Raw genomic sequence first — 27,942 nt, forward strand, 5'->3', positions numbered from 1 at the left:
CAAGGTCTTAGTTGATTGGTGGGCAGCTGCAGCCTCCACAAGGGACAGAAATAAATTAGGTTCTGTCACGGGCTGAGACTCTATCAGAGACGCTCAGAACATCCTGCCAGCGCTCCATAAAAATAGCATCACTAGGCTTACACAGCTGGAGCCCAGGGTATAATCCTGCCCTGTTCCTTCTCCTGAGGTGCCTAGACAAGCTGAGGGCACCTCCAGATTGTGACAACCTCTTTTTGCCTATCTTCTCATGATTATAAAACAACTCGGTTCCTGAGCACGCACCTCATCCTCTCCACATAAGGCTCTCATCTCAATGTGCACACACAATTTCCAATTAAACGGTTTGCAGAAGAAATCCTGGCAGAGATCTTAAAGGCCGCCCACCCCAGCCTGGGCTAGCTTTCACGTACACTTAACCATGGCCACACTCTTACCACCCATTCCTCTCCTAACTCCCATGCCTTTTCTTCGTGGGCTCCTCCCAAGCTCCAGAGTTCAGGCCAAAGGGAATTGTGCTACCAGATGGCCACTCAGTTGAGAGAGAGCCAACTCTGGTAAAACTGATGTCTGCAAAGGTCTTTTTTCTCCTGGTGCTTCAAAATCCTTTGTTCAGCCCAGGAATTGTCTTGTTGTGTATTTCAGTTTCTGTCCTTACTCCTGTTTTTTTTTTTCAGCCCCGTCTCTCACACCCCGTCTGTCCTGAATCTCCTTCAACTAATAATCATGCTCTTCCTTCCGTCATACGTTGTCACATCAGAAGATGTCATTTGTTTACAAGGTGTAGAGCAGAAAGCAGAAGAAATTTCTAGACTCAAGGAAATGAATCTAACCTTTCAGTGATCATGAGAAAGGCAGGAAATACTTTTGAAGAAGCCTTCTTGGTTCTCCTTGAATCAAACTGCATTGCAGTATTCGGACCAGGGAATGAAACCACTTCCCCACTGGCAAGATGGGCAGGAAATAATACAGCACAAACTCTAGACCAGAGTCTTTTCAGTTTGACTCGTCAAACTCAGGCCCCTCCCTTTCCTCGCAACCATCAAGGACTCATATACCATCATTTAGAGTTTATTTCGCTCAGTGGTGTAATGGCAGAGGAACCAGCATGGGGGTGGGGGGGTGGGGAAGGCTCCCCCAAGATACCTCAGTCACACCCAATCATCACTTTTTAGGTCAGAATGTCAAGACATAGATTAGATCCTAAAGTCACCTCGTTGCTCTGATGTGCTGAGGATCTAGGGCCTGGGCTGACGGGGTGAGTGGGGGCACAGAAGGAGCCCCGGGGCGGTCTCTGTGAGCGCACAGTGTGGTGAGCAGCTCAGCTAGGTAGAGGTAGCGTCTGGCTATTAGCAGCATCTAGGGCTGGCTCCCGGGAGGCCCTGCCACCTTTGTCCCCTCCAGGGAAGATGACTGTGGCATATGTCACAGGGTTGGAAGAAATCAGGACCTTGGAAGGCAGAGGGGGCAGTGAGGACGGGGCTGGGGGTGGGGTTTTCCCTGATGGGGGCTCAGGTAGGCTGCTGTAGGTGGTATTGTCAAAGGAAGGCGGTGAGTCGAGCCTCACATATGGTACGCCCAACGGCACATCTGCAGCCGGTCCAGAGTCACTGGTGGTGTGGAGCGCTGAGGAGGGCACCTGTAACAAACACCAGAAAATCAGGCCGAGAGAACCCCTTCCGTGGCCCCAGTTCCCTTTGGTGGGAAGCCCAGGATCACACCGGAATCTGGAATCCTGAGTATGTCATGGGCAAGAGGACTTGTTGAAGATTTTCAAGCCCCAAGTTTTCCCCCAAATCTGGGAAGGTGGGATACCAAGGTGGGAAGGTGGGAGAAAATTGGTGCCAAGTTTACAGCACTTAGGAAGACAATTTGGGCCCTCAGTGGGCCCCGTCTTTTCTACACCCCATCTACCTGGGACCTCTCAGTGAGCATGGCAGGCAGAGGGTCTGGGGAATTTGGCAGGGAGCCTCTTTGGCAGAGGCCTCTTACCATGTGTGAAATTCCACTGCTCTGGGATCGGCCACAAACACCGCGCCTGTTTGCTGGCAGGACAGAGGACAGCCACACAGTTTGCTTTCTGTGCTGGCTCAGAGCCCACACCCCTATGCCCTTCAGAAACCTATCTCCAAGTCCAGATTCATCTTCCCCACGCCCATCACCGAACCTTTCTCACCTCCGTCTTCCCAGCCCAGCCTGCCCTGACTCTCCCCAGCCACTTACTGCTTTCCCAGCTCTCTTCCAAAACTGCCTTGACACGAATCCTAGCTCTTGAAGCCCTTGCCCCACTTCTTCCAGTCCCCTGTCCCCAATCCCACACCCCCCCCTTTCCAGTTCCTGTGTTTCCCCAGCCTGCTTCCACAGAATCTCCTTCCTCCCCTCAGCCCCTCAGCCAGGGGAATTCTAGGATCTGGGGGCCCTAGCCGATGCCCAGACAAGCCCCTCTGTAGGGGGGCAGACCTATTCTTGGCCTGGACTGCAAGACTGGCTGACGTAGGACCAGTGGAGCCGTGCTGGGTTCGGGAGATGGACAGTTACTTACCTTTCCTTTTGGCCATCACAGCAAATAGCACCACCGCAGCCACCAGCAGGCCCAGCAGGACCACAGTGCCCCAGATCAAGGGGATGCTGAGGGACACAAAGGGACAGAAGAGCTTGGCCCTGAACCCAGTCGGGAGCTGCTTGCCAGGAATCCCAGAGCAGTGGCACAGGAGTGCAGCTCTTGTGAGCCATGGTTGGGAGAAAGAGATTTTTGGAATGGAATGAGGAAGGCAGGCTCAGGCAGGGCAGAAAGGAGACACATTATGAGGGCATCCTGGCTGAAGGCCCCCTGGGATGAAGGGATCATTGTTCAATGGGGATGGAGAAGTGTGTCTGTCTACCTGCCTGATCAGAAGTCCCCCGGGGAAGGGAAGAATCGTAAGGTTTCCCTTTGATTTAGTCTGGGCCTCTAAACAAGCCATATCTTCACCACCACCCTTTCCCCAGCCACCCAGGTACCACTCTCGTCAGTACCTCTTGTCGTCCTTGCTGGGTTCCAGAGGGCTGGCACTGCCTGCAGGGTCTGAGGAGGAGCTGTCGGCCAGACTGCCAATGTTGTAGGTCTCGTCTTCCTCTTTCAGGCCAGGGGCTGAGTCAGAAGGAGAGATTTCGTGAGCTCATACCCATCGTGGGCAGGGTTCAAGGGCCTGTCGAGGTCTGAGTGATGGGAGAGTGGGGCTGAGAAAGAAGAGGCCTCTAGTAAGAGACAGCAAGAAGGAGGATGGGGGTATTCTTTAAGGGCCTCTCACTCTGGGGGCCAGAGAACAGCACTCTACCTGCTTGTGAACACACCCATGCTCCCCTCTACTGCCAGCTCCACCCCCTGCCCCCTGCATTTCTCCTCCACCATCTGCTCCCCGACATCCTGTGGTCTTACCAGGTTGCTCCTACTGCACCTCCTGGGGCACCTGTGCCCACCTCCTCACCCTGGAATAGGTTCTCCACTCTCATCCTCACTGCTGACCTTGCTCCTGGCGCTCATCCGTTGGTTTCTAAAGGGGCCTCCGCACAGCCTGCTGGGCCTTTCCACCCACCCAGCACAGTGTGGCCTCCCTGCAGGCGGGCTGAGCCCCACCCTGAGCTCTGCCCTCAGGATCTAAGGAACTCCAGGTCAGCCCTAATGTGACACATGCCAGCTGACCCCCTTGCTGAGAGCCTTGCTCGGACCCTGAGACAGTTTTGTGACAAGGCTTCTGTCATCCCTACAATATGCTCGACTTATGGCTGTGGCACTCAGGGTTGGCTTCTCTGGGCCTGAGGATCATTCTTGGAAACGTGGCCTATCCTTCTAGACCCTCTGGAGTGGAGGCCTTGACCTGTTCTTGTGAGATTCACCATTCTTCTTCCCCACCCCACACTAAATCAGGCACAGGAGACGCTGTGGTCCCCATCTTGCTGCATATGTTCTGCCCTCCTGGTGCCTCTTAAGCCACCATGGATAAACCTCTCTGAAACTAAAATCTTGCCCTATCCCTCCTGGACACCATGTACTGAACATCCATCCTCTGTAGATATTGGGGTCCCCCGCACCTGCACCATTGCAGGTTCCTGTCTCCTAGCCCCTCTTCCAGTGCATCCGGTCTTGTCATAATTTGCCACTGAAGGAATGATAACCTTGAGTTTCTAGACCTTAGAGTGTCAGGGGATGAGGAGGGCAAAGATGACGAGGATTAGCTGGAATATGTGTATGATACAAAACGGTAATCGTGAACTTGAGATGAGGGGTTTTCTCACGACAACTTAGCCCATCCTCTTAAAGAACAGATGGGAAAAAAACCAAGAGAGGGTAAAACGCCTTTCTTGATTTCACTATTTGGGGATTGGGCACAAATTACTTGGGAAAACAAAGACCTGAAAATGAAAAAATGTCAGCATCCATAAGAGAAAGTTAGTAGCAGTCTCTGCTTCAGCAGATGGCTAACCGTTTTTCCCTTCAGCACATTGTTTTTCTTTTTACAACATCCTATTTTTCTGGGGAGAATAATTTTTTTAATACTTAACAATGTTCTGTTAATTAATGCTGAGACATTAGAAAGTTGTAGGCCGTATGAATGAAATCTGTAAAAATAAAGTGCTTCCTATATTGAAATTAGGGTGGAGAATGTTGGCTTAAATATTAATGACACTTTCCTCATTTTTAAAACTGAATGAGTTCAAGAAATTCAGGTATATCGCATGTACCCTGCCTGTAGATGCGGCACATAATAGATGCTCAGTGAAGACTTATAATACGAAATAAGATACGACACGGTAATTTTTAGGCCATCAAACCCATTATCACAGGAATAAAAAAACTGGACGACATAAAAAAGTAATTCAAGTTGATATGGCAAATTAAAACTTTGCTTACATTTCTAAGGAAAAACATAGCATCAAGTAAGTTGGAAATGCAGGACCAGGAGGCCAAAGCCACGGGTGAGGAAAGAGGTTAGGCCTTCCTACGGGGAGACCTACTTGTGCAGGAGGGGGCAGGGGGCTGTGTTTGGCTCTTTTATCTCAGACTTCTCACCCAGTTTGGTTTCCGTTCCCCGCAGAACTGTCAAAAGGATATCTCCTGCCAAAGCCTCTCCCCCAGAGGCTCCCACCCCCCAAGGACCCAAGAGCAGAAGGTCGGGGCGAGGAGGGCCTGTCAGAGGGGGGTGGCCAGCCTCGGATAACTCACCTGCAGGGAGGATGTCCAGAGCAATTCTGTGCAACGTCTGGGGTCCAGTGGGTCCCTCCACCACGCAGCCATACTCCCCGGCATCGTCCTCCCGCAAGGCAATCATCTCCACCTGGAGCAGGCCGCTGCCCAGGTCAGTGAGAAAGGCGCGGCTGTGCCCTGGGGCTCTGCGATCCACAGCTGAGGACACCAAGGGCTGGCACCCGTCAGGCATGAACCGGCACCACACCTTCCGAGCCCTGATGTCCTGGAGTCGGTAGAGACACTGCACCCGGATGGAGCCCCCCACCTGTGCCTGCAGCACCTCGGGGAAGCTGCCAGCTGAGCCCTGGCCTAGGGAAGGAAAGGAACGTGGGAATGTTAGGCAGGAGTTGGGGGCACCTCCCAGCCCCCACACTGGCACAGGGACCCAGAGGTCCACTTTCTGGTCCTCCACATGTTATTGTTGCCACAATAATGTGCATTATTTCTAGGCGCGGAACAGAGTGTATGGGGCCCAAAGTTCAGCTCCTCTGACCCTTACCTGCTAGTCCCAGGAGCAGCGGCAGGAACAGGTTGGGACCCATGGCTGGGCAGGGAGATGTCAACTCTGGGACTTGCCTGGGCACTGACACAGCCTTCCCCTGGGGGCAGGAAACATCTGCCTCAGACAGTCACATGGGGCTCTCGGTGACCGTGGGGTGGGAGGCAGACACTGCTGGGCCCTCCATGGGTGGGGATAAGGAACTCTTCCAAAGCCTGGTTGGCTCAGTGCTCGGGAACGGACACTGAGGGTAGAGGTGGGCAAGGCAGTGTGAGAAGGCCCCGGAAAGGCAGGGCCGGGGCCCAGCTGAGGAAGAAAGATGGGAGGAGGAGCGCAGCCATGGGAGAGCATTAGAGAAAGAGGAAAGATGAGCTTAGGGATCTTCCAAATATAGACCACAAGGATGCCAAGCTGTGCAGGAGGGGGGTAAAGCGTCCTACCCGTGGTCCACGGCCATTCTGATTCTAAATCCTGTGCGAGTGACCCCACCCAAGCTTCCAGGGGACTGTCCTTCTCCTGGCGTACAGCCTCACACCAGGAGGTCCCCCCCACCCCGATGGTGGACCTGGCCTGTCTTCATTTATTTCACTGGGTGCTCTCTGGACCCTTTCAATGTGGACCCATGTTCTTCAGTTCTGGGAAGTGCATTGTTTCTTTGCTAATTCTCCATTTTCTTCTTTCGCTCTCTGTTTTTCTGGAACTCAGTAGTTGGTTGGATACTAAACCTCATGTATTCATCTCATTGTCATATCTCTTCTCTCTGATTTGCCATCTTCTTTGTCCACTTCGATCTGATTTCTAGAAGATCTCCTCATCTTTTTCTTCCATCCCTTCTCTTAGTGTCTTTTCTACTTTTATTCTTTAGTGTTTAATTTAGCAGCCTTCTTATTCTCCAAGCACTCCTTATGTATAGCACATTAGTTTTGTTTCCAGAAGACACTACCCTCTCTTGGGAGACTGTTCTTCATGAAGACTTTTGCATTCGTGCTTGGTCTGGGCCTTCTGAGCAAAGCGCACTGACCAAGCCTTGCCCCAGGGTGGCGGAATGGCAAGCAGGCCTGAGAAGCTGGAGACAGGATATCAGCTCCAGAGAGATTTGCTCACATCTTGCCCCTCCCTCCAAGGAGAAGGTGGCAGGAGAAGGTGGCTTTGTTTTGTTTTGCCTTTTAATAGGAGAGGACCCTGAAGCTCAGAGGGGTTAAGGGACTTGCTGAAAGTCTCTTAGTAGGAGGCAAAGCTGAAGTGTGAAACCAAAGAAGCTGACCCCTTAAGTTCAGAGAGTCCAAGGCAGGGAACCCCAATGACGATTGGAGTCCCCAGGCGGCTGTCTCCGACATGGCAGAGCAGGAAAGAGACAAGGCCAGGCTCCCAAGACAGGAAAGCTCCAGCGTGCTCGTTTCTCATGCTGCTGACTCAGAAGGCCAGGGGAACACAGATGGGACCAGTGAAGCAGCCTGAGCGGGGAGTGGGCCACGCAACCACGTGTGACCGTGGTCAGACGGGCTTCTGCCCGAGGATGGGGCCGACTCGTTTCCTCCTCTTCCTGGCAGCCCACCCTGGAAAAGCCTCTCCAGTTTCCCTCGCTCTTGGCCTGGGTGGTATGTGTGTGCTGACGAGAGAGATGAGGCTATCTGAGCTGCGCTGGCTGTTCCCTCTGAGCAAATACTCTCCCCCGGAATGTTCATGGGTCACTTCCTGGCGTGAAGTGTTCCCCAAGCGCTAGTTCCTGACTGTCCTTTAGAATCGCATCGTCCTGTCCCTTCTGCTTTCCCACATACTCCTGACCATCCGACTAACGTATTTATTGCCTGTTTCCTCTCTCCTCCCACTAGAACGTGGCTCTGCAGGGGCAGAAATCTTTGCCTGTGCTGTTCGCTGTTGTGTCTCCAATGACTAGAACAGCCCCGGCCCAGGAAATATCTGTTGAATAAATGAGTAGGATTGAACTCATTTATAGAGGGCGGGGCACCTTGAACACCAAGTGAAATTTGGATTTCCAGGGTCCATTGGGGACTTGGGGTGAATCTTTTCTCTTGTGAGCTGCAGTTTCCCTTCTGTACAATGAAGGGAATCAGAGCTTGGATCAGTAGTTCCCAGCTCCGGTGTGCCGCCCTCTGTAAGTCACGTCCTTGTCATTTTCTCTGGAGGGGAAGTAACGTGATGAAAGCAAAGCTCTAGGCAGATGAACGGCTGAGTCATCTGGAATTGGACGGACTTGGGATGCGGGGGTGAGAGGGGGACAAGAGAGGCCGGGGGTAGAGAGGCCAGCAGTGATCTTAGGAAACCTGTGGACGGGAGGCAAGAGGAGGAGAGCCGATGAAGACTGGATGCGAGAGAAATTCCAGAGGCGGGGGCAGGACTTGGTAATTAGATCTAGGTAAGGGAGCGAGCAGAACAAAAAGATTGGCCAGTGTGGAGCCTGTGAGAATGGGAAGATGTGGTATCCTATGACCCTCGCTCCCAAGGAGACAGACCTTTTCTCCTCATCCAAATGTACTCTCCTAGCCCCGTAGCAAAAGAGAAGACCTCTGTGATACCCCAAACCTCCCAGTTAAACAAAAGTCTTGGATTTATTTGTGAGACTGTTTAATGCCCAATGTCTAGAAGATGGTAAATGTCCTTCCCACCTCCCAGGCTCTTGCACGCGTGCACAAACACACACGTGCACACACACACACACACACACACACACACACATCCTTGCTTCTGAGGGCCAAGGGAAGCAGCATACAGGCAGAGTGGCCTTTTGCCAAAGCAGAACCAGGAGTCTTGGTGGCCGAGGAGCCAGTGTGCAGGCTGGGGTGGTCCCTGCAGACCTCTCCAGGGCCTGTCCTCCATGTACAGTCCTCTCTTCTCAGGTGTCTCTCAGACCTGCAACAGACCGGGTGCTTACACAGCCCCTCTCTGGCCTGTCCTCCCCCAGCCACTGCTGTGCTCTCCAAGCTCACCTGTCAGGGTTTGGAGCTGGTAACCTGGGTCAGGGCCACAGTCCGGCCCACTGGCCAAGGGTGTCCGCCGTTTCTGCCCATGCCAGGCCGCCGTCCAGAGGGCACTGGCTGCCAGCAGCTTGCTGAGAAAGATGCAGGCCAGGAGGAAAAGGATGGAAGTGGGTGGAAAAGAGATCTCCTCTTCCGAGATGCTCCTTGGAAAAATAAGGAGAGCGTGTGGGAGGCCTGGAGGTATCCTGCAGACTGGAATCTGCCCTCAGCGAGGGAATAGGGAAACACCAGGAGCTTCCAGGGGCTCAGGAGACCCCTCACCCAGCACCATCCATGGGATTCAGCTTGTGGGGCTTAGGAAACCTGTAGTCAGGGGACCCGAATTCTAGGCACGGACCTGCCCACTGTGTGCACTTAAACATTCACCTTCCCCTCACTAAGCGGTTTCTGCCTGACGTGACGGAATGGAGTGGCGCGTGTGCGTGTGCGTGTGTGTGTGTGTGTGTGTGGGCGGTCACCTGTGCTTCATGGTTATAGTAACAATGTTTGACATCAGCAAATAGGCATGAACCAATCAAAATGGATTGTGGCCCACCAGAGGAACAAAGATCTGGGGATCTCAGTGTTGTACCAAAGTACTAAAACTTTCATTGTTGCTGAATTGTGGAGATGTCCGCGGGCTGCCAGGGGAGGGCGGGGCAGGAGGCTGACCATTCCGGAGTCTTGGAGCCGCAGCAATTTACAAACCATTATGAAAGTAGTTCAACATTTTAGCAACTGGCACAGTCCTACCGACACACCCTGACTTGTTTGGACAAGATCGTATCTAAGTCCTTCCGTGCTCTAACTGCCTTGGACCCACAGCTGCCACCCCACGCCTGGGCTCGGCAGGGATCTTAGGAGAGACCTGTCACTGTACCTGGAGATGCTGTGCTCCACCTGGATGTCCTCAAAGCTCCGGGACCCCTCGGGGATCCTGACATCATCAGGGTCCTGGAGATCAGGGGGGTCTGTGGGAGACAGAGCCTGTGAGCTTCCAGCCCAGCTCCCTTGAGGCAGCAAGGTGGGGAGAACCTCTCTGGGTGGCATGTGGCCCTCTGGGCTCCTGCCCTGTGTGGATCAAGTGGTTAAGCTTCCTGAGCTTCAGTCTCCTCCCCTGTAAGGCGGAACAATTAGGAGAACCTGCTTAAGGCTGGCGCTGCGGAGCCAGTGGGGGCAACCTGTGGAGTGCCTCTCACCTCCCCAGGAGCGCAGTAATGCGTCTCCCGTGCTCCCAGCTCACAGGATCCCTGGGAAGGTCGAATGGAATAATGGTGTATTTGAGTGTCCTCTGTGTACTGCCAAGCTGTCTACACCAGCTATGAATAATATTAATAATAATAATAATATTATATAATATTATTAATAATTCATTATTATTATTATTATTATTTTCCTGCCTCCCTCTTGGGAGCTGGCTGAGCCGTAGGCTCTGATAGGGCTTAATTTTGTGTCTCCTCACCCCCTACTCAGAAAAGCGGTGGAAGTGCGGTTTGGGGTCCATGGCAGGCAGTCGCCCCTAAGCCCCCCACCTCAGACGAATACTAGCTAGACCCTCATTTGCACGATAACGGGCCATGTTGGGGGTAGGAGCTGGGAAAGGACAGAGTCAGAAAAGAGACAGTAACCCCAGATTTCTTCTCCTTTGGGACACAATAACATTCTGGAGACCCAGGCAGAGGCTTTCCTGGAGGACCTCCTGCATACCAAGCTCACCACCACCACCCTGTCTCACCTCGCCACGCCTGGAATAAGGATGCCACTCGGGTCACCTTCCCCCGAGCAGGTTACCTCTGTCATCTCACGTGAGCCTCGCAGGAACCCTGACACCACCACCTCCATTTAAGATGAGGGTCCCAGAGAGACGAAGCACATTGCCCAGGGTGCTCACAAGCAATGTTCCTTCCCAGGGTTGTTTTTCTGTATCCGGTTGGTGCTTAATTTACATTGGTAGGTCCCTTGGATGGTTGGGTGAGGGAGGAAATGAACCTCCTCCTCCTACTTAGGAACCACCTACGAAGTTCACATCCTAACCGATGCCAAATGGATAAAGCTGTTTGGGGAAGCAGGACCACAGCTAGCTGCTAAGGGGCCTGGTGCAAGTTAGAGAGCAGTCCCCTTCCTGCAAGTGATGCAGTCCTGCCCCAGAGAGCAAAGCCTGGACAGAAGAGACAGGACAGGATTGCGGCCCCCTTGTCCAGTTCGCGACCCACATAACTATCCATGGTGGCCCTCAGTGGGGGGACAGGAGCCGTTCTGTGGGGTTTCCTAGGGTCCCCGAAAGCCCAGAGGGTGGTCCTGTGCACAGAAACCAAAGACATGAGCCCCGGCCCAAGGGCTGGCCAAGGGCAATCAGCCACCCACTCACCAGCCAGCACCTGGACTAGGACCTTCCTGAGGGTGTCAGCCTCGCTACCGTGGAGGCTCTGACACTGGTAGAGCCCAGCATCGTGGACTTGAAGATTCCGCAGCGTGATGGTGAGTGTGCCCCCCAGGGCATCGTCTACGATGGTCGTGCTCCCATTCTGCTTCTTCAGGAAGGACAGCAGCCACGCGCTGTGGGTGCTGACCACCCGCTGGCACGGGCCCTCTTCACGCAGCTGGCGGCACCAGGCTTTGCGTCTTCCCCAGTGCTTCAAGGAATCATAGGGGCAGGAGACCCGCAGGGACTGGCCTGCCTGGACCTGGAACGCTGTGGTATTGTGGGCTCGAGACAGCTCTAGGGAAGAGAGATTCATTCACTCCTTCATTCACTTACCAAATATTTATTGAACACCTACTGTGGACAGCAAACAAGAGAGACAGAAACCCTGCCCTTAAGAAGCTCAGCTTCTTATGGAAGGTGGAAGAAGGTGGCACAACACAGGCATGTGTTTATGGGAAATTGGGAACCAGGAAACCGGGGTCCTGGGTCTGGCTCTGGTTCATCATCATTGAACCTCTGGACATCATTGAAGAAGTAATTGACCCTCTCTGGGCCTTTTTCCAAAAGCACTTGGTCTTAAAGTTCCCTCCAGTTGTATTTCACACATCTTCTCCCTATCACATGGGACCAAGACCTCTCCCTTCCCCTCTCCACCTCAAGAGAGAAGGGCCAGTGGGCCTCCCAGGTGTGGCACTGGGTCCACAGGGTCCTGGGCACCCCCTCCCTGCCCTGGCCATGCTTGCTTCCTCCGCGACTGCCCACGCTGGTACCGGTTCTGCATTCTCCTCTTTCTGACCTTTGGCTTCCAGCTTCCCTGTTTCTGTGGTTTTGTTCCCCTTTCAGGAGGCACTTGTCCCAGAGCTATTTTGGGGGAGACATGAGGCTGCTATTTTGGCCCTCCTTGCAGTGAGGGAGATGGGCTTAGAGCACCCGTCTACTGCCAGGGAAAGGGTTGCAAGGGCCACAGCCCTCTGTTTCAACTTCCCCTCTCTTGTGCCTCCTCCCTTCATCCCATCTTCAACCAAATGATGACGGAAACTTGGAAGATAGAATTGGGGAGCTGGTGACCTGTCTTTTGGAACCAGAAAGACCTGATGTGCAGTGCCCCTTCCATCCATCCATCCCTTTGCCTCTAGGCAGCCCACCCCCCCAATCTTCCCCCACTCCACCCCAGCTAAGAAGTTGCAGACGCAAGCCTCTATTAGGATGGTTTCCTCTCACCCAGGTTTGCTTATTGCTCTGCAGGAGCAAGAGGCAACCTTCTGCCAATGAGAAAAGGCAGTTGCGTGCAAGAATCTGAGGTATCAACTCCCCCAGCTCAGTGACAGAAATATTCAGCCCCCCTCACGTCCCATCCAGGGCTGACAACAAGAGGACCTTCAGAGCATGAGAAGGGACACCCAAAAGATGCAGATTCTGAGTCCCGTGTTCTTTCCTCCCTCCCACCCTACCACTCCTCTGGGGTTAGTCTTATGCTTAAGTGATTCGTAATTTTAGGGGCTTTCACCAGTGCCCCCCAAAACTTCCCCCAGCTACTAGCAAGTGGCTGAGATGCCACCATCAAAAATCCTTCCTTTTCTCATGGCCACAATCCAGCAGCCCTTATTTCTGCACATGCATGGACTCTGACAGTGGGTCCTGATACTGGGGAGGGAGCGAGAGCATGAAGGATGGGGACGGGGTGGGAAGACGGGCTGTAGACGATGTGAAGACTCCGACTTCCTTCAGAGCTCAGCCCAGTGCTCCCCCACCCACCCCCTGCCATACACTCAGGGAAGGGGAAGGAAAGAAGGCCTCGGAGCTGGAGGGAGGTGATCCTACCTGTGAAGGAGAGCAGGATGAACAGCCGGAGAAGCTCCATGTCACCCTTCCCTGTGGAAGGCAGACACAGCGTGTCTCGTGCAAGACCTCGTCTTTCCCTTGAACTGAAGAAAGGAAAAAGTCAGGCTTGTCAGGCGCTGCCCACAGGAACTGGCTCCTGGGGATTGAGCAACAGTCAGGACTGGGGTCTGGCTTGATGATTCAACGAGGGTTTGTGGGGTGGGGGAAGAGAGGAGAGGAGGAGCCAGCCACTGCAGCCTGGCAGCAGGAGGCTGAGGATCTCAGACCTCGAGAGGCCAGCCTACCCTCCGTACCAGCCAGCGTGACCCCACATGGCCGGGGCTGGTCAGGGTCCAAAGTGGCAGAGCCTCGCCCAGGGATCACTGTCCTCCCAGCCGAGTGCAGACCCTCCTCCAGCTGCAGTGCCTTGCGAGGGATGGAGAACAGCTGCTGCCGTAGAAGACTGGACCCTCACCCAACCCCTTCTAGTCTTTTGCTCCAGGCCAGCACCCCTGTACTGTGGCCGCAGTGAAGAACACGGCTGTGGAGCCAGACTTCGTGGCTCCAACTCCCTCCTTCCTCACCTCCTGTGTGTACAGCCACACATCCATAACCTCTCTGTGTCTTCATTTCTGTACCTGTGAAATGGGAATAATGATCGTGTATAAGGTTGTTGGGAGGATAACATGGATTTCCACAGGGAATGTGCTTTAGAACAGGGCCAGACACACAGTACCATGAACTAGTACCATTATCCTAGTTAGCAGAGGAAAGGGAAAACGGGCCGTCTGCGAGAAAGAGAATTTTCTCTGCTACCCGGAATCTCCTGGCCACGCTTAGCCGCCTTTGCACAGCTGGGCACTTCCTGTGTGCACATGCTCACAGAGCCATTATTTTGTGCACACACCCCCCGGGAACTCCCCCACCATCCTTTGGGGCAAGACGGGATGGGACATTTCCTGGAGATCTGGGGTGGGGCGCTTTTTCCCTAAGCACGGAAACTATGAAGGGTGATCCAGGCACAGGGACCTGTGTGTGCAAAGGCAAACGGGGTAAAATGGCCAGGTGAGTCAGGGGAGGGCTGGGGGAGGTGAAGCAATTTCCAGGGACAAGGGATTGAGTCGTGCTGGCGGAAGCAGCAGGGAGGCTGGAGGAACCCTCAGGGCCAACAGATCATCAGGAAACTTTGGTTTCCTGCAAGCACTCACGGATTTGTTCTTTCCTTCATTTATTTACCCATATTTACTGCGCATCTACCATACAGACAGGGAATGTGGGTAGAAATGGGGGTTAATGAAGAACATCAGACAGTCCTTCACTTAGGCAGCCAAGGGCCTGGCCTTGAGCTAAGGGCCCAGGGAATGAGAGGTCTGAGGCCACCTATACGTATCCTTCTGTGGTATTTCGAGTCAGGACTATTGGCACATAATTTAAATACACAAAATTTTACCTCCTTAGGGTGTCCTGTCCTATGAATTTTGACAGACTCACAAATCTATGTAATAACCGCCACAATCAAAATGTAGAACCTTTTTATCAGCCCAAAAAAGTTCCCTTGTGCCCCTTTTAGCGAATCCCTTCCTCTCCAATCCAAGCCCTGGCAATTACTGATCTGACTTCTGTTCCTACAGCACCCTGCCCTTTCTACAATGTCATATACATGGAATGTTCTGGTACGTAGCCCTTTGAGTCTGGCTTTTTTCACTTATCGTAATGCATTCAACATGCGTGAAGTTGTGCTTCTCAGCAATTCATTCCTTTTTAATGCTGAACAGTATTTCGTTGTGTGGCTGAATCACAGGTAGTTTATCCATTCATCAGCAGATGAACATTTGAGTTGTTTCCAGTTTGGGGCAATTATTGATACAGGAGAGTTAGCCTGTCCCTTGGGAGACAGGGCGGTCCCTGGGGGAATAAACAAAGACAGCCATATCCTAAAATCAGGTTTTGAAATCACTCCTTCACTCCAGGACATAAAGTAACAAGGCCCTGAGGTTAATCATAAAATTCCTTTTGGCCTGTCAAATGGAGCAGATCTGATAGATAAGAGTGGGTTACTTTGCTAATTCCTTCAGGATGGGCAAACAGAACAAACCTGTTAGATGAATTTCATTAAAAGGCGCCAATTCCCTTCTTCAAATAGCTCCCCTTCCCCAAACAGGCAAAGGGAAGGTATAAAAGTAAGAGCTTTTGCCTCAGTCACGGGGCACCCCCATTCAGGACCCCCTCCCGCTTGGGAGCTGCAACCTCTTCTCCTGCCTCTAATAAACTATGCTCTTTTTAAAACTTTTTGCCTCTCCCTGGTCTGTGTTTCCATTCTTCGGCTTCACGAGACGCGATCCCGGCCCACACCCAGAAACTGCCGGCAGATCCAACATCGCCTACGTCATTATGAATAAAGCCACAATAAGCATTCAGGTACATATATTTTGTGTGGACATGTTACCATTTCCCTCAGATAAAATCCTAGCAGTGGGAATTCTAGGTTATATGGTAAGTATATGTTTAACCTTGTAGAAGCTGCCACACTATTTTTGAAAAGTAGTTGTACCATTTTTGCATCCTGGTTAAGATTTGATATTGTTGGGTTTCTTTTTAAGCCATTTTAATAGGTTTATGGTGATATCTCATTATGGTTTTAATTGGTATTCTCCTAATGACTAATGAAGTTGAACACCTTTCACTGTTTATTTGTCATATCTTCTTTGGTGAAGTAGTAATTCAAATCTTTTGACCATTTTTTATTGTTTATTATCATCATTATTACTGAATTGTGAGAATTCTTTATATATTCTGGATACAAGTCTTTTATCAGATATGTGATTTGTAAGTATTTTTTTTCTAGTCTGTAGCTTGTTTTATCATTTCCTTAACAGTGTCCTCCAAAGGATAGAAGATTTTAATGCTGATAAAGTCCAATTTATTAATTTTTCATTTATAATTTGTGTTCTACTGAAATAATTGTGCCTACCTCCAAGTCACAAAGATTTTCTCCTATGTTTTCTGTTAAAAGATGTATAGTTTTCGGTTTTTCATTTTGGTCTATGATCCATTTCAAGTTAATTTTTGTATGTGGTACAAAATATGATTTGCGATTCTTTATTTTATTTTTTGTCTGTAGGTGTCCAGTTAGTTATACCAGCCTCATTTGTTGATGGAAGGACATCCTTTCTCCATTGAATTGCCTTAGTATCTTTGTCACACATCCGTTGATGTGTAGATCTATTTCTTGACTGTCCATTCTGTTCCATTGATCTATGTGTTTATCCTTCACCCATATCACACCATCTTGACTACTCATTGTGGTTTTACTACAAGTCTTTAAATCAGGCGGTGTGGGGAATCCAACTATGTTGTTCTTTTTCACAATGGTTTTGGCTGTGCTGGTTGCTTTGCCATGTAAATTTTAGCATCAGCTTGCCAATCTCCCCCGACCCCCTAACCTCCACCAAAAAGAAAGCCTGCGGGGCTTTTGCTTGGGATTATATTGGTTCTATAGCACAGTTTGGGGGGAACTAGCCCTCTTAACACTATTAAGTCTTCCAATCCACGGACACAGGGTAGCTCTCCATTTATTTATTTCTTGTATGGTTTCTCTCACCAATGTTTAATAGTTTTCACCATAAAAATCTTGCACATATTTTGTTAAATTTCTACCTAAGTGTTTCATGATCTTGGTGCTATTTTAACTATTTCTAGCTTTCTATCTCTTAGGCAGAAGCAGAACTCAGAAGTCCCATGAATCGTTCCCTTACTTGCTGGCCCACTTCTGCTCCATTCTGACCCATACTTTTCACTTCCTTTCTACCTGAAGAAAGGGTCTCTTGTCTTCTGTTAGCCTTGTTTCAAATGGTAGGCACCAAGAAATCTTTATTCATTCCTCACAGCACGTGCATATCAAATGTTCTCATCTTTTAGCTCGTGTAATTTGTGGTGCAATCCCCTGACCCTCGTATCTGAGCCCAGGAACATTTGTGGACCACCACCCCCTCCTCCCAAGCATAGGGTGCTTCCTTTCTCTTTGCTAAGTATGAGATCCAAGATACCTGCCACCTCACACGTGGGCACAGAGATCGTTTTCCCTCTATCATTACACCTGAACATGATCTCTCACTTGGGCATGCATTCAACCTCCACGCATGTGCCAGTCGCAGTGCTAGAGACTCAGGTCTCTGGGGGGCCCAGCGTGCCTGGATATGACGTTGACTAGCAGCTGTTCCAAATGATTACCCTCCTCAAACACAAACGTCTATCCACCCCCCTCCTTCTTCCCTAGGAATAAATCAAGTCCACCATATGCGAGCATCTTCACTCTTTTTCAGATCCTCTGTTATCCTCTCATCCCCAGTCTAGCCAACCTGAGCAGCTAGAGAAGCAGCAGAGTCTGGTCAGGACCATGGTCAGCACCCAAGCCTGCTTTGGACTTGGGAAGTGGGGTTGGGGAAGAGTGCAACTGGAACAGCTGGCATGAGAACAGGCCTCTCAAAGCTGGGACAACTCAGAACTATCAGGACACACCACCAGCCCAACCGGAGAAATCCCCTGCCCAGCCCTGCCTGAGAACTGGGCCTGAGAGACTAATTGGTGGTGTCCACTGGCTCCTGGCTATCAAACTCAAACCTCAGAGCCCGTAAGTGTCATTTTCTGATGAGCAGCCACTTAAGACTTCCCTCTTTGGTCTTATCCAGCTTTTACTTGATCTCACCTTCCTCGATCCAATCCCCTGCCTTCAAATCCCAACCTCTCTCTCACCTCTGATCCCCTGCAGACTTGACCTTCTTCCACCTCTCTCTTTTTGTATTTGTACTGTCAGTCTCTGGCACTTCCAGCTGAGGCCATTCCCCCATTTTTACCATCTCATATTTTCTAAGTTGAGGATCTCAGATCCTGTCCAGGGCCAATGACTCCTCTTTTCAGGGCAGGACATCTCCTGGGAAGTGAGTGTGAGTGTGTGTGTGTGTGTGTGTGTGTGTGTGTGTGTGTGTACATGCATACGTGTGCATGTACTGGGATTGAATTAGGATGCAGGCAGGCAGACATCAGGCAGTCAGGCAGCAGCTATTAGGACCAATGGAGTGATGCAAGATGGCAGGTCCAAAGGGAAGATCTGGCCAAGAACCCAGGAGCTGAGAGGCAGGGATCCAGGCACTGAACCTGACGCATCCTAGGGCTGAGACACAAGCATAGGGACTTATCTGGGGCCACTGGTTAATTGGGAATCTCTCCCCTTGTCTCTCCAGCCAAGGGAGCCACACTCCTACTGTCTTCTGTCAGCTTCTGGAGGTTTCTATCAGAAATAGTCATGCCCCTCACCCTATCCTCCCCTGGCACCTTTAGCATTCCTCAAGCTGTAGCCATGATTGCTTTGTATTGTCATTATTTTTTCACACATCTATCCATTGTGTACATGTGTGTACACCCACACATACATACACCAATAAGATCCTTACAGGAACAGAGACCTACAATCATTGTGGTTAAAATGTCAGGATCTAAGATCCACCGTTTACTAGATGTATAACTTTGGGAAATCATCTAACCTCTCTGTGCCTCAATTTCTCCATCTGTAAAATGGGAGAAAGCACTTCCTTTATCGGGATGCTTGAGCCACTAATGCACGCAGAGGCATAGCCCAGAAGAAGCACTCCATAAATGCTGGCTTACTAGAATTAATCTCTGTATCCCCAACCGTGAGACGTGCCTGGCAGTCAGCAGGCATCCATAAGTACTTATCTAATGAATATAACTCCAGGAGCTCTAGTCTAAGTCCAACCTTTGGGTTTTGACACTTCATGAGGAGCCTGACCCCTGGGATGGCTCTTGTTGCTGCAGCCAGAGCAATGCAGGCAGCAAACCCAAGTCGGGGAGACCCTGGTGAAGAGGAGCTTCCTCCGTGGGTACTAGACGGAAATACAGACCAAAAGTAGAGGCACCGCCTAGAGTCTGGAACTGTCAAAGGACCAGCGATCAAATGAGGCCATCTGTCAATGCCAATGCCTTTCTCAGAACAAGGTCCCATCACGTGGGAGCTCAGGGTGCAGCAGCTGCCCCGCCTGTAGCAGTCGGATCTGGGCGGCAGGCCTGAGGCAGGGAGGGCAGGACAGAGGCCTGAGAGGCCAAGGAGATGCTCAGAGCATCCTGCTCCCTCCTTGCTCCCGCCTCCCTCAACCCCAGGACCTGGTCCTATGGGTCTGCATGATCGTGCCCCCAGGGAGCCACAGACTGGGACAGAACCACATCCTCAACGCTGGGAACCTGGGAGGCACATGATGGCCGCAGAGATGTCACAAGTGGCAGGCACTTAGCCCACCTTCCTCCAGAGAAAAGACCTCCTCCTCCCTCCCACACCAGCCTGCCAGGCCTCAAACCGCCTCCCCTTCTCCTCTCCAACCCCTTTCTCCCTTTCTGGCCATCACACAGCCCAACCCTCAAGTCCCATCCTGTGGGCAAGACGGATGTCCCATTGTGACTGAAGGCAAGCCAAGTATCAACTCACAGGAACATTCACAAACAAGAGGCCTGAGCAGGAGGCAGCGAGTTCCCAGTCCTCAGATAGACTGATGCAGAGACGGCATAACTCACTGGAATTTCACAGAAGAGGTTCTGGCCTCCCACTGGCAGCTGGATTTGATGACCTTTAACGGCTTCCTTGAGAAGTGATGACTCGGCAATGCCAAGCTATCTTCCCCATGACGTGGCAGGATGTAACCCTTCTGCCCACATGGCCTGGAGTTCCGAGTTCAGAGCCACTCCCTTGGGGGGCACATAATAAAAAAGGGGCCCTGTCTCCAGAAGGGCCATGTGAAAGGGACCTCAGTGAAGTAGGAGGCCTCCCTCACCCGCTCTGTTTGCTGAGACACAGTTAGCAGAGGGAAAGTGGTTTCCGTGGCATATGGAGGAGCCTAAGCTGCGTGGCCACCAGGGGAAGGGAGCTCCCTCGCCCTGCTATGCCTGTCAAATCCAAGGATTAGGGGAGACCCCTGAGCGGCTGGCACTGCCCACATCCTGGCAGGGTTATTGATGAGAAGAGGTTAGAATCAGGAGGCCGAGAAGGAGAGGAGGTGCTGAGGGGGGAAACAGAGCTTTCAGCCTGGCTTAGAGGCCCTGAGAGGCCAGTGAATAGACACAGCTCCCGTCTATGGAGACAGTCACCAACAGAAGAACTTGCACAATCTGTCAGGATGTCATAGTCCCGGGTCAGGAAGGGAGGGTCAGAGAGGGAGGCGAAGATTGGGCTGCTCGGAGGCTCTGGGTCCCAAACCCTACCTAGTTGGACTCGGTCCTACTAGCACTCCCTCCAGACGCTGCACAGGGGAGCGGCCAGGTGTCCCGAAACCCCCTTTATGGTCCCCATGGCCTGCCCATCGCAGTCCTCAGACTCGATGGGCTCCTTTCTGGGTTGATAAGGACGTTCCTTCCTTTCCTCCCCTTCCTCACCTCCTCTGCAGGAAGGGATGACCCTTGCTGGCTTGGGACTGGCTCTGCCACACTGAGTCACCCCACCACTGGGAGGGCAGCCCTGTGCCTCACGGCCCAGTGAATTCTGCAGTCAGATCCTGGGCTCTTCCTCCAGAGCAGCCGGCTTGGAGGGGTGGGTGTGTTTTTAGTGATGTTGGCACATTCCACAGCCAGAAATGGGTCAGGTATGGGCTTCGGGTTGGGGTGGGTATTGACGTAGAAGGAGTCCTCAGGGCTGAGGTGGTTCAGGCAGGTAAGTGCGGCATCGTGGATGTCCCCAGTGTCCTTGCCAGAGCCCATCTGCTGATCGGAGCCCTGGGAATCAAAGAAGACAGAGTCCATTGTCAGATCCCAGCTGGGAGTGCTCAGTGGCCCCCTGGGTGCCCAGAGCCGGGCAGAGGACAGCGACAGGGATAAGGTGTAGGACAGGATATGGATCCTGCAGAGCCTCTAGAAATGGCTGCAGGCCAGGGCGCCACCATCGAACACATTTCAGGGTAAGGAAGGCTACACAGAGCACAGTCCACAGGCCAGCAGCTCCAGCACCCCCAGGAGCCTGTTAAAAATGCACAATCTTAGGCTCCATCCCAGGTCTATTAAAGCAAAATCTCAGGGGGTGGAGCCCAGGGGACTTTTGTGCACACTCCAGCTTGAGTAGCATTGAGCTAGAAGAGCGGAATGTCTTTTGTAAACTTGATTCCAGCCTTACAGAGGGTTGGACCAGATGACGTTAGATCCTCCCAATTCTGTGATTTCAAGAGTGTCAGATCTTTAATAAGACAGCCCTGACCAAGGGAAACGGCCCTGTCTCCAGCTCCTGATGAGAGAGCGCTCTAGGGAGCACTTTTTGGACTACGCGATACCCTTTTCCGCAGCTGATTGGACCTATGGTGGCCGGGCCACAGGCTGGTTCACGATCCACAAGCTAAGTCAGCAGAAAAGCTTCACCACAGGGGTGAAGGTGAACAGCTTGGTCAGGCAGCTTCTCCCGCTCTCTAAGGGGTTTGCATTGGGAAATAGGGGGGAAAGGACACACACAGGTGAGGCACTCGGGACATCAGCAGTCATGAGTGAGTCCAGGTTCAAAGTAACTAGAAGCTGTGTGCACACACAAGCCAGGAAGCTAAAAAAGAACAACATAAATGACAACAGAGTTACCCAGGAAAGCTGAGATTCCCTCTATCCTGGTGAGGGGTGCTTCCTTCTTACACACAGCGGTTTCGTCCTCGTGGGCGAACATGTCAGATGTGGTGGGATCGGTCCTTTCCTGTGAAGAAAACAGTGAGGTCTGGAGGAGCAACCTCTCCCTACCCCACACTCCCATGGAAATTCGGACGAGGGCTGGAGGTCCTGGCTGGGCAGAAGGACCCTGATGCGGGAGAGGCTGGGCTTGCTCAGGAAACACCATCCAGCGTGGGGAGATCCCAGACGGCACAGATTATTGGATGGGGAGTGGCTGGAAGTGCTGGAGAGCAAACCACAGTGGCTGCCTGTGGCCGAGCCACATCACGCCAGTAAACTTAATTCCAGGCCGCTGAAAGTTCCAAATTTAAATATCACATCTAAGTGTAACCTACAGAGGGTACCAAAACAATGTAGACATATTTTAAGAAAGGAAAAAAACTGTATTAAAATTGTAATACTCAATATATACCGGGAGGAAAAGATGAATACAAGTCATGTGTATACATTTTTGGGGCACCCGTGGTGTTTGCTGATGAAGTTATATGTCATTTTTGGGGCGCCCCTGGTGTTTGCTGATGAAGTTTCAAATTTGGGGGGGCTGGGGACCTCAATGAAAAACATGACTCTTATTACACACATGTTCTCCTAAAGTAGAAGTTCAATGAAAAATTATCCTTCCAATGTGCAAGGAATTTTGACATTTTGTTTTTCTGTTTTGTTTTATAAAAATACCATTGTGACCCACTAAATTGACTTTACACAGTGTGAAAAATATGTATATGAAATTTTACAATGCATTACTACTTGAGGATTTTTATAGCTTGAAAAATGAAAATCAATGTGGTCCAATATAATTCTGGCTTGTTTCTATATTTCACTCTTGTCAACAGACAAATCACTGGGTGATATACTTAATAAACACACAGCACCTACGTGCTGAACAAGCCAAGCAACAGAAAACAAAGTAAGAATCATCAAAAGGCACTAATCTGATAAATCGTACACAAAATGCTGTAGATTTTCCACAGGAGTAATGCTAAAAAGTTAGAACTTGGAAGATTAAAAAGTCCTTCAAGTGCTTCCAGGAAGACAAAATTTAAACATGACAGCAGCAATCAAAAAACAATATCCGTAAACAGAAAAGTCTTCAGATAAATTTGTTTTAAAAAATCCAAAACTGGGCCGGCCCGGTGGCTCAGGAGGTTGGAGCTCTGTGCTCCTAACTCCGAAGGCTGCCGGTTCGATTCCCACATGGGCCAGTGGGCTCTCAACCACAAGGTTGTCAGTTCAATTTCTCGAGTCCAGCAAGGGATGGTGGGCTGCGCCCCCTGCAACTAGTAACGACAACTGGATCTAGAGCTGAGCTGCGCCCTCCACAACTAAGACTGAAAGGACAACAACTTGACTTGGAAAAAAAAAAAGGCCTGGAAGTACACACTGTTCCCCAACAAAGTCCTGTTCCCCTTCCCCAATAAAATCTTAAAAAAAAAAAATCCAAAACTATAAAAAGATGATGAAATATAGGATCCCAAATGGATACTAGAATACCCAGTTTTAGGCAAATTGGCGCTGAGTCAAATTGTCTTGGCCCAGCTGACCTTGAGCCTCGGAAGAGAACTGGTCTGTCCTGGGCACCGCGCAGCCTGCCTGCCGCTCTGGCAAAGTGGGAGGGTCCAGAGCCCAGGGAATCCTGGCTGCTTCACCTCTCGGCTGCCATTTCTTTGTTGGTACAACGGGCATGATAAGCCTGTCCCCGTGGCTGGACGGCGCCGTAGTGTGGCTAAGCACGTGGTGGTCTGCTCAGAGCCAGTGCCGGGTGTACCTGTCCTGGCTCTTCCTCGGGCTTTGCTGAGATACGGGATCACGAGTGGGGTGCGCATCCGCAGCAGCAGGGCCACCGTCACGCTGGAGATGCTATTCCCGGGGCCTGGGGGGCTTTGGAATAAGGAGCGGCCAGGTGAGGAAAGTCAGAGCCAGCCTTCTGCCACGAAACCATCCCCCGCCCTCGCCCCCTCGTGCCTGTTGTCAGGACAGATGCTCCCCTCCTGCTGAGCTGGCCCGGAGGCAGCCCCAGGGTCCCGGGCTCTGCCCCGTAGGCCGTGCGGTTTTGCCATGTTATTCCATCTCGGCGCTTGTTTCCTTCTCAGTGAGGTGGGAATGCTGACGACGTCTGTATTTTTTTTATCTTTTTATTAGTTTCAAGTGCACAAAATAATGTAATAGTTAGACATTTGTCTAACTATATATATAAATATATCCCTCACACAGTGACAGCCCCCCTCCCCTAATCCACTACCCCTCTGACATCTGACATCACACACAGCCATTACATTTCCACTGTCTCTATTCCTAATGCTGTACTCCGCTTCTTGTAAATATATATGTGTGTGTGTATATATATAAAATTGTAGTTGACATTCAATATTGTTCAGCTTCAGCTTCAGGTCTTTAGACTTTGCTCCTTTCCCCTTTCTGGCTGCTGTCTCTTACCTGGTCTTCTGGGCCCCAGTTTTGGGATCCGTGCTCACCTCTCCTGCGTCCTTCCTTTCACCAGTCTTGGTCTCAGCTCCTTGCCATTATCCCTTCCCTGTGCAATCCAGTTAGCAGTCAGAGAATACTGGTGTCATCAGACAAACAACTCTACACATAATAAACACGTTTTAATAGGTCCTGTCGTAAGTCAAAGGAAGAACACAAAGGTAGACTTTCTTACAACATGGCAGCCTTCTAGGACAGGTGTCTGGGAGGTCAGAGGCCACGGGGGCAGGGCAACAGTGATAGGGACACCACCACACGGCTATAGGGACACCACCACACATCCCCGCTGTCCAGCACCAACTGAGTTCTGGGGGAATGCCGTGAAGAAGGAATAGTGGTTTGCAGGAGCCCAGGGTCCACCACCCTCAGTGACACAGAGAGGGGAGAACATAGGCAGGAAGGGAAACAGCTATGAGGCCAGTCCCAGGGGCTGGGGACTGGAAACCATCAGGCAGGGCAGAGGAAAAACTCAGGCTGTGGGCTGTAGTGACTACAGTGTGTGCCATGTCTCTAGACCCTGTGACTCTGGGATAGCTCCCCTGAAAGATGGAGAGGCGCTGGGAGTGGGGAAGAGGAAAGAGAAGCAGCCCTGCTCGCGGGCCTGGCCCTGGGCGCTTTGTGTCCCCCGAGGCAAACTTGGCACTGTGTGGAGACATTTTTTTTTTTCATATGTCTTTTTGGTTTTTTTTATTTAAATTTATTGGGGTGACAATTGTTATTAAAATTACATAGATTTCAGGTGTGCAATTCTATATCACATCATCTATAAATTACATTGTGTGTTCACCACCCAGAGTCAGTTCTCCTTCCATCACCGTATATTTGATCCCCCTCACCCTCATCCCCCACCCCCCAACCCCTTTACCCTCTGGTAACCGCTAAATTACGTTCCCCAAATTAATTTTCAAACCCCATGGCCATCCTGTGGTCACCGACTGCCCTTCAATCCCTTCACCCGCCCCCCCCCCCGCCCATCTAGCAACCCTCAGTTTTTCCTCTTTGTGTGTGGAGACATTTTTGGTCGCCACAACTGGGCGTCTGCGGGAGGTTTGTGCTATTGCTCTCTAGTGAGTGAGGCCAGGGATGCTGGTAAATATCCAACAACGCACAGGACAGCCCCTCACGACACAGAATTATCTGGCTCAAAATGTCAATAGCGCCAAAGGTAAGAAACCCTAACGTAAGGTGGGAATGTTACTGGCCCCATTTTGCAGATGAGAAAACTAGGGCTCAAAGAGGTGAAGTGACCTGAATCAAACTGTCGGACTCCCATTTCATCCCCTGAGAGCCAGGTGTCCGTGGGAATGTGGTAGTTGAAGGCATTTGGCACGGTCGGCAGTGGGTGGGAGGAAATGGAGAACTAAGAGGACAGGGGAGGGAGATACACAGTACCTGTCAATGACAGGGCTGGTGGCAGAGGTCCAGGCTGTGGTCCTCCTGGTGGTGGGCAGGGTTAAAGCTGCAAAAGACGACAGTGAGGGGAGCCCCCATGTATTTGCCCCACACTCCAGGGCTCCCCACTTTTAGCCCTCAGCCCTGGGTAGGAGAAGCCCACACGTGGCCCTGGACCAGGTGAAGACTCTAAGAAGCAACACATGCCCTGCAATGAATGCAGGTGTTACCCTGAGTTGTGTTGGATTTCCTTCGCAGTGAAGTGCCACACGGCAAGCGGCTTTAGATTAGGTATCACACTGTCACTTGTATATTGGATATATTCTGTAGTCTTTTCTGTTTCCTTGTTCTTGAACATGTCATGCTCTTTCAACCTGGAATGCCTCCCTCCCCCCACTCCCAACTTTATTGTCTCCCCTCGATAAATTCCTGCTCTTCTCATCAGGCCCATGTGGTGTCACCTCCTCTGGGAAGCCCTCCAGGAGAATCCATACCCCTGGTCTTCTCCAGCAACCTGGTCCCTCCTTTCAAGGGGTCTCCAACCACCTTGCATCATAACCCTTTATTGATGTGTCTGTCTTCTTGGCTGGACTGTGGGCTCCTCCAGCAAAGATGGGGGCTCAGGTTTTGGATTCCCTTTCCAGAGCCCAGCCCCAAGCCCTACATGGAGCAAGCAATGAAGCAAGGCTTGTGAATGACGGAGCAGCTGATCTGGGTCCACCGGGCATCCGACTGAGGAAACGCTGGGCAGGAATGGCAGCAGGGCGAGGGCCTGGGAAGGTGTCATTCAACGCCTGACGGTCACAGAGAAATGCAGGGGCTTTGTAATGCTGAAGTTTTCAGGAGGCATAACTGGGGGCCTCAGGGTTAGGCGTAATCTCAAGCTCCCCACTCTGAGATTTAAGGTCTCTCAAGTAGTAGGGGCAAGTCCAGGGTGAGAACGCAGGCCCCCTCAGCTCGCAGCCACTACACCTCCCAGCCTCACCCTCGAAGCCTCACGTCTGCCTCCCTCGCTGGCTGTCTCCTGTCTGTCTACATCTCTTGAGCCCCAGTTACCTGTGACCCATCTCCAGCACAGCCGTTTGAGAGAAGGTCGGGGATTAAGGTCAGGGGAAGGGATGCCCTGGAAATTACCAATAAACCCGTCTTGTTCAAACTTGAGGAAGCTGGATGATCATTACAAATGAACAGTGTCCTGTGAGCAGCGACGAAAGTGTTCAGACAGATGGGTGTGGTGGGCAAGGAAGAACAGACCCGAGGCCAACAGGCCCGAGTTCTGGTACTGGTTCTGCCCTTAACCAGCTGGTGACCGTCGGCAAGGGGCCCTGCCCTGGCTGTCAGCTCTGAGGGGGCTGAAGGAAAGGACTTTTAGGGTCCTTTCCAGCTCTAACATCTTGTGATTCAGGGAGTCTGAGAAGCACACATTAGAAGGGAAAGAACTCACCCTGAGATCCCACCAGACCGATGGTTCTGAGAACAGAGACCCTAGAACATTTCGTAGGTTCCACACCAATGGAACCCCGAGCCCTTCAGCCTGAGCTCGGCCATGGTGATGGTGAAGTAGCCCGATCTGAGGTCATCGTGGACACAGTATGGAGGCCGCCTGGGCACTGCCAGGAGCCTGGGGTGGGTGACCAATGTGGTACAAGGACGTGCTGATGATTTTCTGCACCGGGCTTTTGTCTTCAAACCTTGCCAGAGCGGGTACCAGCCTCTCATGGAGACTGTCTCACCCTCCAGTTTATGCAGCAACTCGAGCTGCTGTTCCCAGGAGCCTGAGAATAAACCCTCAAGTCAGGGAGCCCCCGGTTGCCACTGCAGACCTGTGAAATGGGCCTCCCTCCTCAGGAAGTCCCCTCTCCATGTCTACACTCAGAATGTGCCCCAGCGATGGCCTCTGGCCATAGCACCACCCTGCGCCTGGCCCTGTCCTCTGCATAGTCTGCTCACGCCCCTCTCACCTAGCCATCCCGTCTCCTCTTGCCCTGTTCCTTCTGCCCTCCTCCCCTGCCCCTCACCTGAGGCCAGGAGCCCCAGCAGGACAGTGGCAGCAGGTGTGTGGCCTCCCGGGCCCTGGGCTGGGTGGAGCAGGGAAGCCCCTGAGAAGAGGGAGCCAGAGCTGGACAGGCTCCCGGCCTCTCTGGGAAGAAGAGATGAGGAGGGCAAAGGTGGGACACGGGGGAACCGGGAGGAGGGAGAGGACTTGGCCTGCAGGTGCTGTGTCTGGGCCTGGATGGAGGCTCCAGGGCACTCTGTATCTACTGCTGCGCCCTCTTGTGCCCAGTTCCTTCCCCATCAGGCTGTTTCCCTCCCCCTGGGGTGGGGAAAGCTGTGAAAGCCCAGGAGGAAACTATGGTGAAATAAGAACCGATTTCTCCTCCCTCTTTCTCACCTCTATCTTACTACTTCCTTCCCAGCCTCA

At 51.7% G+C, this 27,942-nt stretch overlaps 2 protein-coding genes and 1 pseudogene across 4 annotated transcripts; all 3 read right to left on the minus strand.

The window, feature by feature from the left end:
* Positions 1-1,066: 1,066 nt before the first annotated feature.
* TREML1 (triggering receptor expressed on myeloid cells like 1) lies at positions 1,067-7,117 on the minus strand. 3 transcript variants are annotated; one of them, XM_033102524.1, is made up of 7 exons: positions 6,988-7,117; positions 5,724-5,967; positions 5,201-5,533; positions 3,013-3,127; positions 2,540-2,718; positions 1,990-2,042; positions 1,067-1,636 (listed from the first exon to the last, which is right to left on the minus strand). In XM_033102524.1, the coding sequence occupies exons 2-7, from the start codon at positions 5,764-5,766 to the stop codon at positions 1,319-1,321; spliced, it is 1,041 nt and encodes a 346-aa protein (XP_032958415.1). In that variant the 5' UTR covers positions 5,767-5,967; positions 6,988-7,117; the 3' UTR covers positions 1,067-1,318. The 3 variants fall into 3 exon arrangements, with proteins under 3 accessions (XP_032958415.1, XP_032958418.1, XP_032958416.1); XM_033102527.1 differs by having other exon boundaries at positions 2,540-2,625; positions 6,988-7,113; XM_033102525.1 differs by lacking the exon at positions 6,988-7,117 and having other exon boundaries at positions 5,724-6,043.
* A 1,277-nt stretch (positions 7,118-8,394) lies between these two features.
* On the minus strand, positions 8,395-13,168 carry TREM2 (triggering receptor expressed on myeloid cells 2). The gene is made up of 5 exons (XM_033102751.1): positions 12,948-13,168; positions 11,070-11,420; positions 9,582-9,672; positions 8,672-8,865; positions 8,395-8,594 (listed from the first exon to the last, which is right to left on the minus strand). Exons 1-5 carry the CDS (start codon positions 12,985-12,987, stop codon positions 8,578-8,580), a joined length of 693 nt encoding a protein of 230 aa, XP_032958642.1. The 5' UTR covers positions 12,988-13,168; the 3' UTR covers positions 8,395-8,577.
* A 5,500-nt stretch (positions 13,169-18,668) lies between these two features.
* Positions 18,669-27,886, minus strand: LOC117018891 (uncharacterized; annotated as a pseudogene).
* Between the last annotated feature and the right edge of the window lie 56 nt (positions 27,887-27,942).

Source organism: Rhinolophus ferrumequinum, chromosome 3 (assembly GCF_004115265.2).
Source record: "Rhinolophus ferrumequinum isolate MPI-CBG mRhiFer1 chromosome 3, mRhiFer1_v1.p, whole genome shotgun sequence".
Classification (NCBI taxonomy): Eukaryota; Metazoa; Chordata; class Mammalia; order Chiroptera; family Rhinolophidae; genus Rhinolophus; species Rhinolophus ferrumequinum.

Coding starts and splice junctions, on each gene's coding strand:
- TREM2 (XM_033102751.1), bottom strand. CDS start 12,987: ATGGAGCTTCTCCGGCTGTTCATCCTGCTCTCCTTCACAG. Junction 11,421..12,947: donor CATCCTGCTCTCCTTCACAG/GTAGGATCACCT, acceptor TCTCTTCCCTAG/AGCTGTCTCGAGCCCACAAT. Junction 8,866..9,581: donor GTGGAGCACAGCATCTCCAG/GTACAGTGACAG, acceptor TATTTTTCCAAG/GAGCATCTCGGAAGAGGAGA.
- TREML1 (XM_033102524.1), bottom strand. CDS start 5,766: ATGGGTCCCAACCTGTTCCTGCCGCTGCTCCTGGGACTAGCAG. Junction 5,534..5,723: donor GCTGCTCCTGGGACTAGCAG/GTAAGGGTCAGA, acceptor TTCCTTCCCTAG/GCCAGGGCTCAGCTGGCAGC. Junction 2,719..3,012: donor CCCAGCAAGGACGACAAGAG/GTACTGACGAGA, acceptor ATGGCTCACAAG/AGCTGCACTCCTGTGCCACT.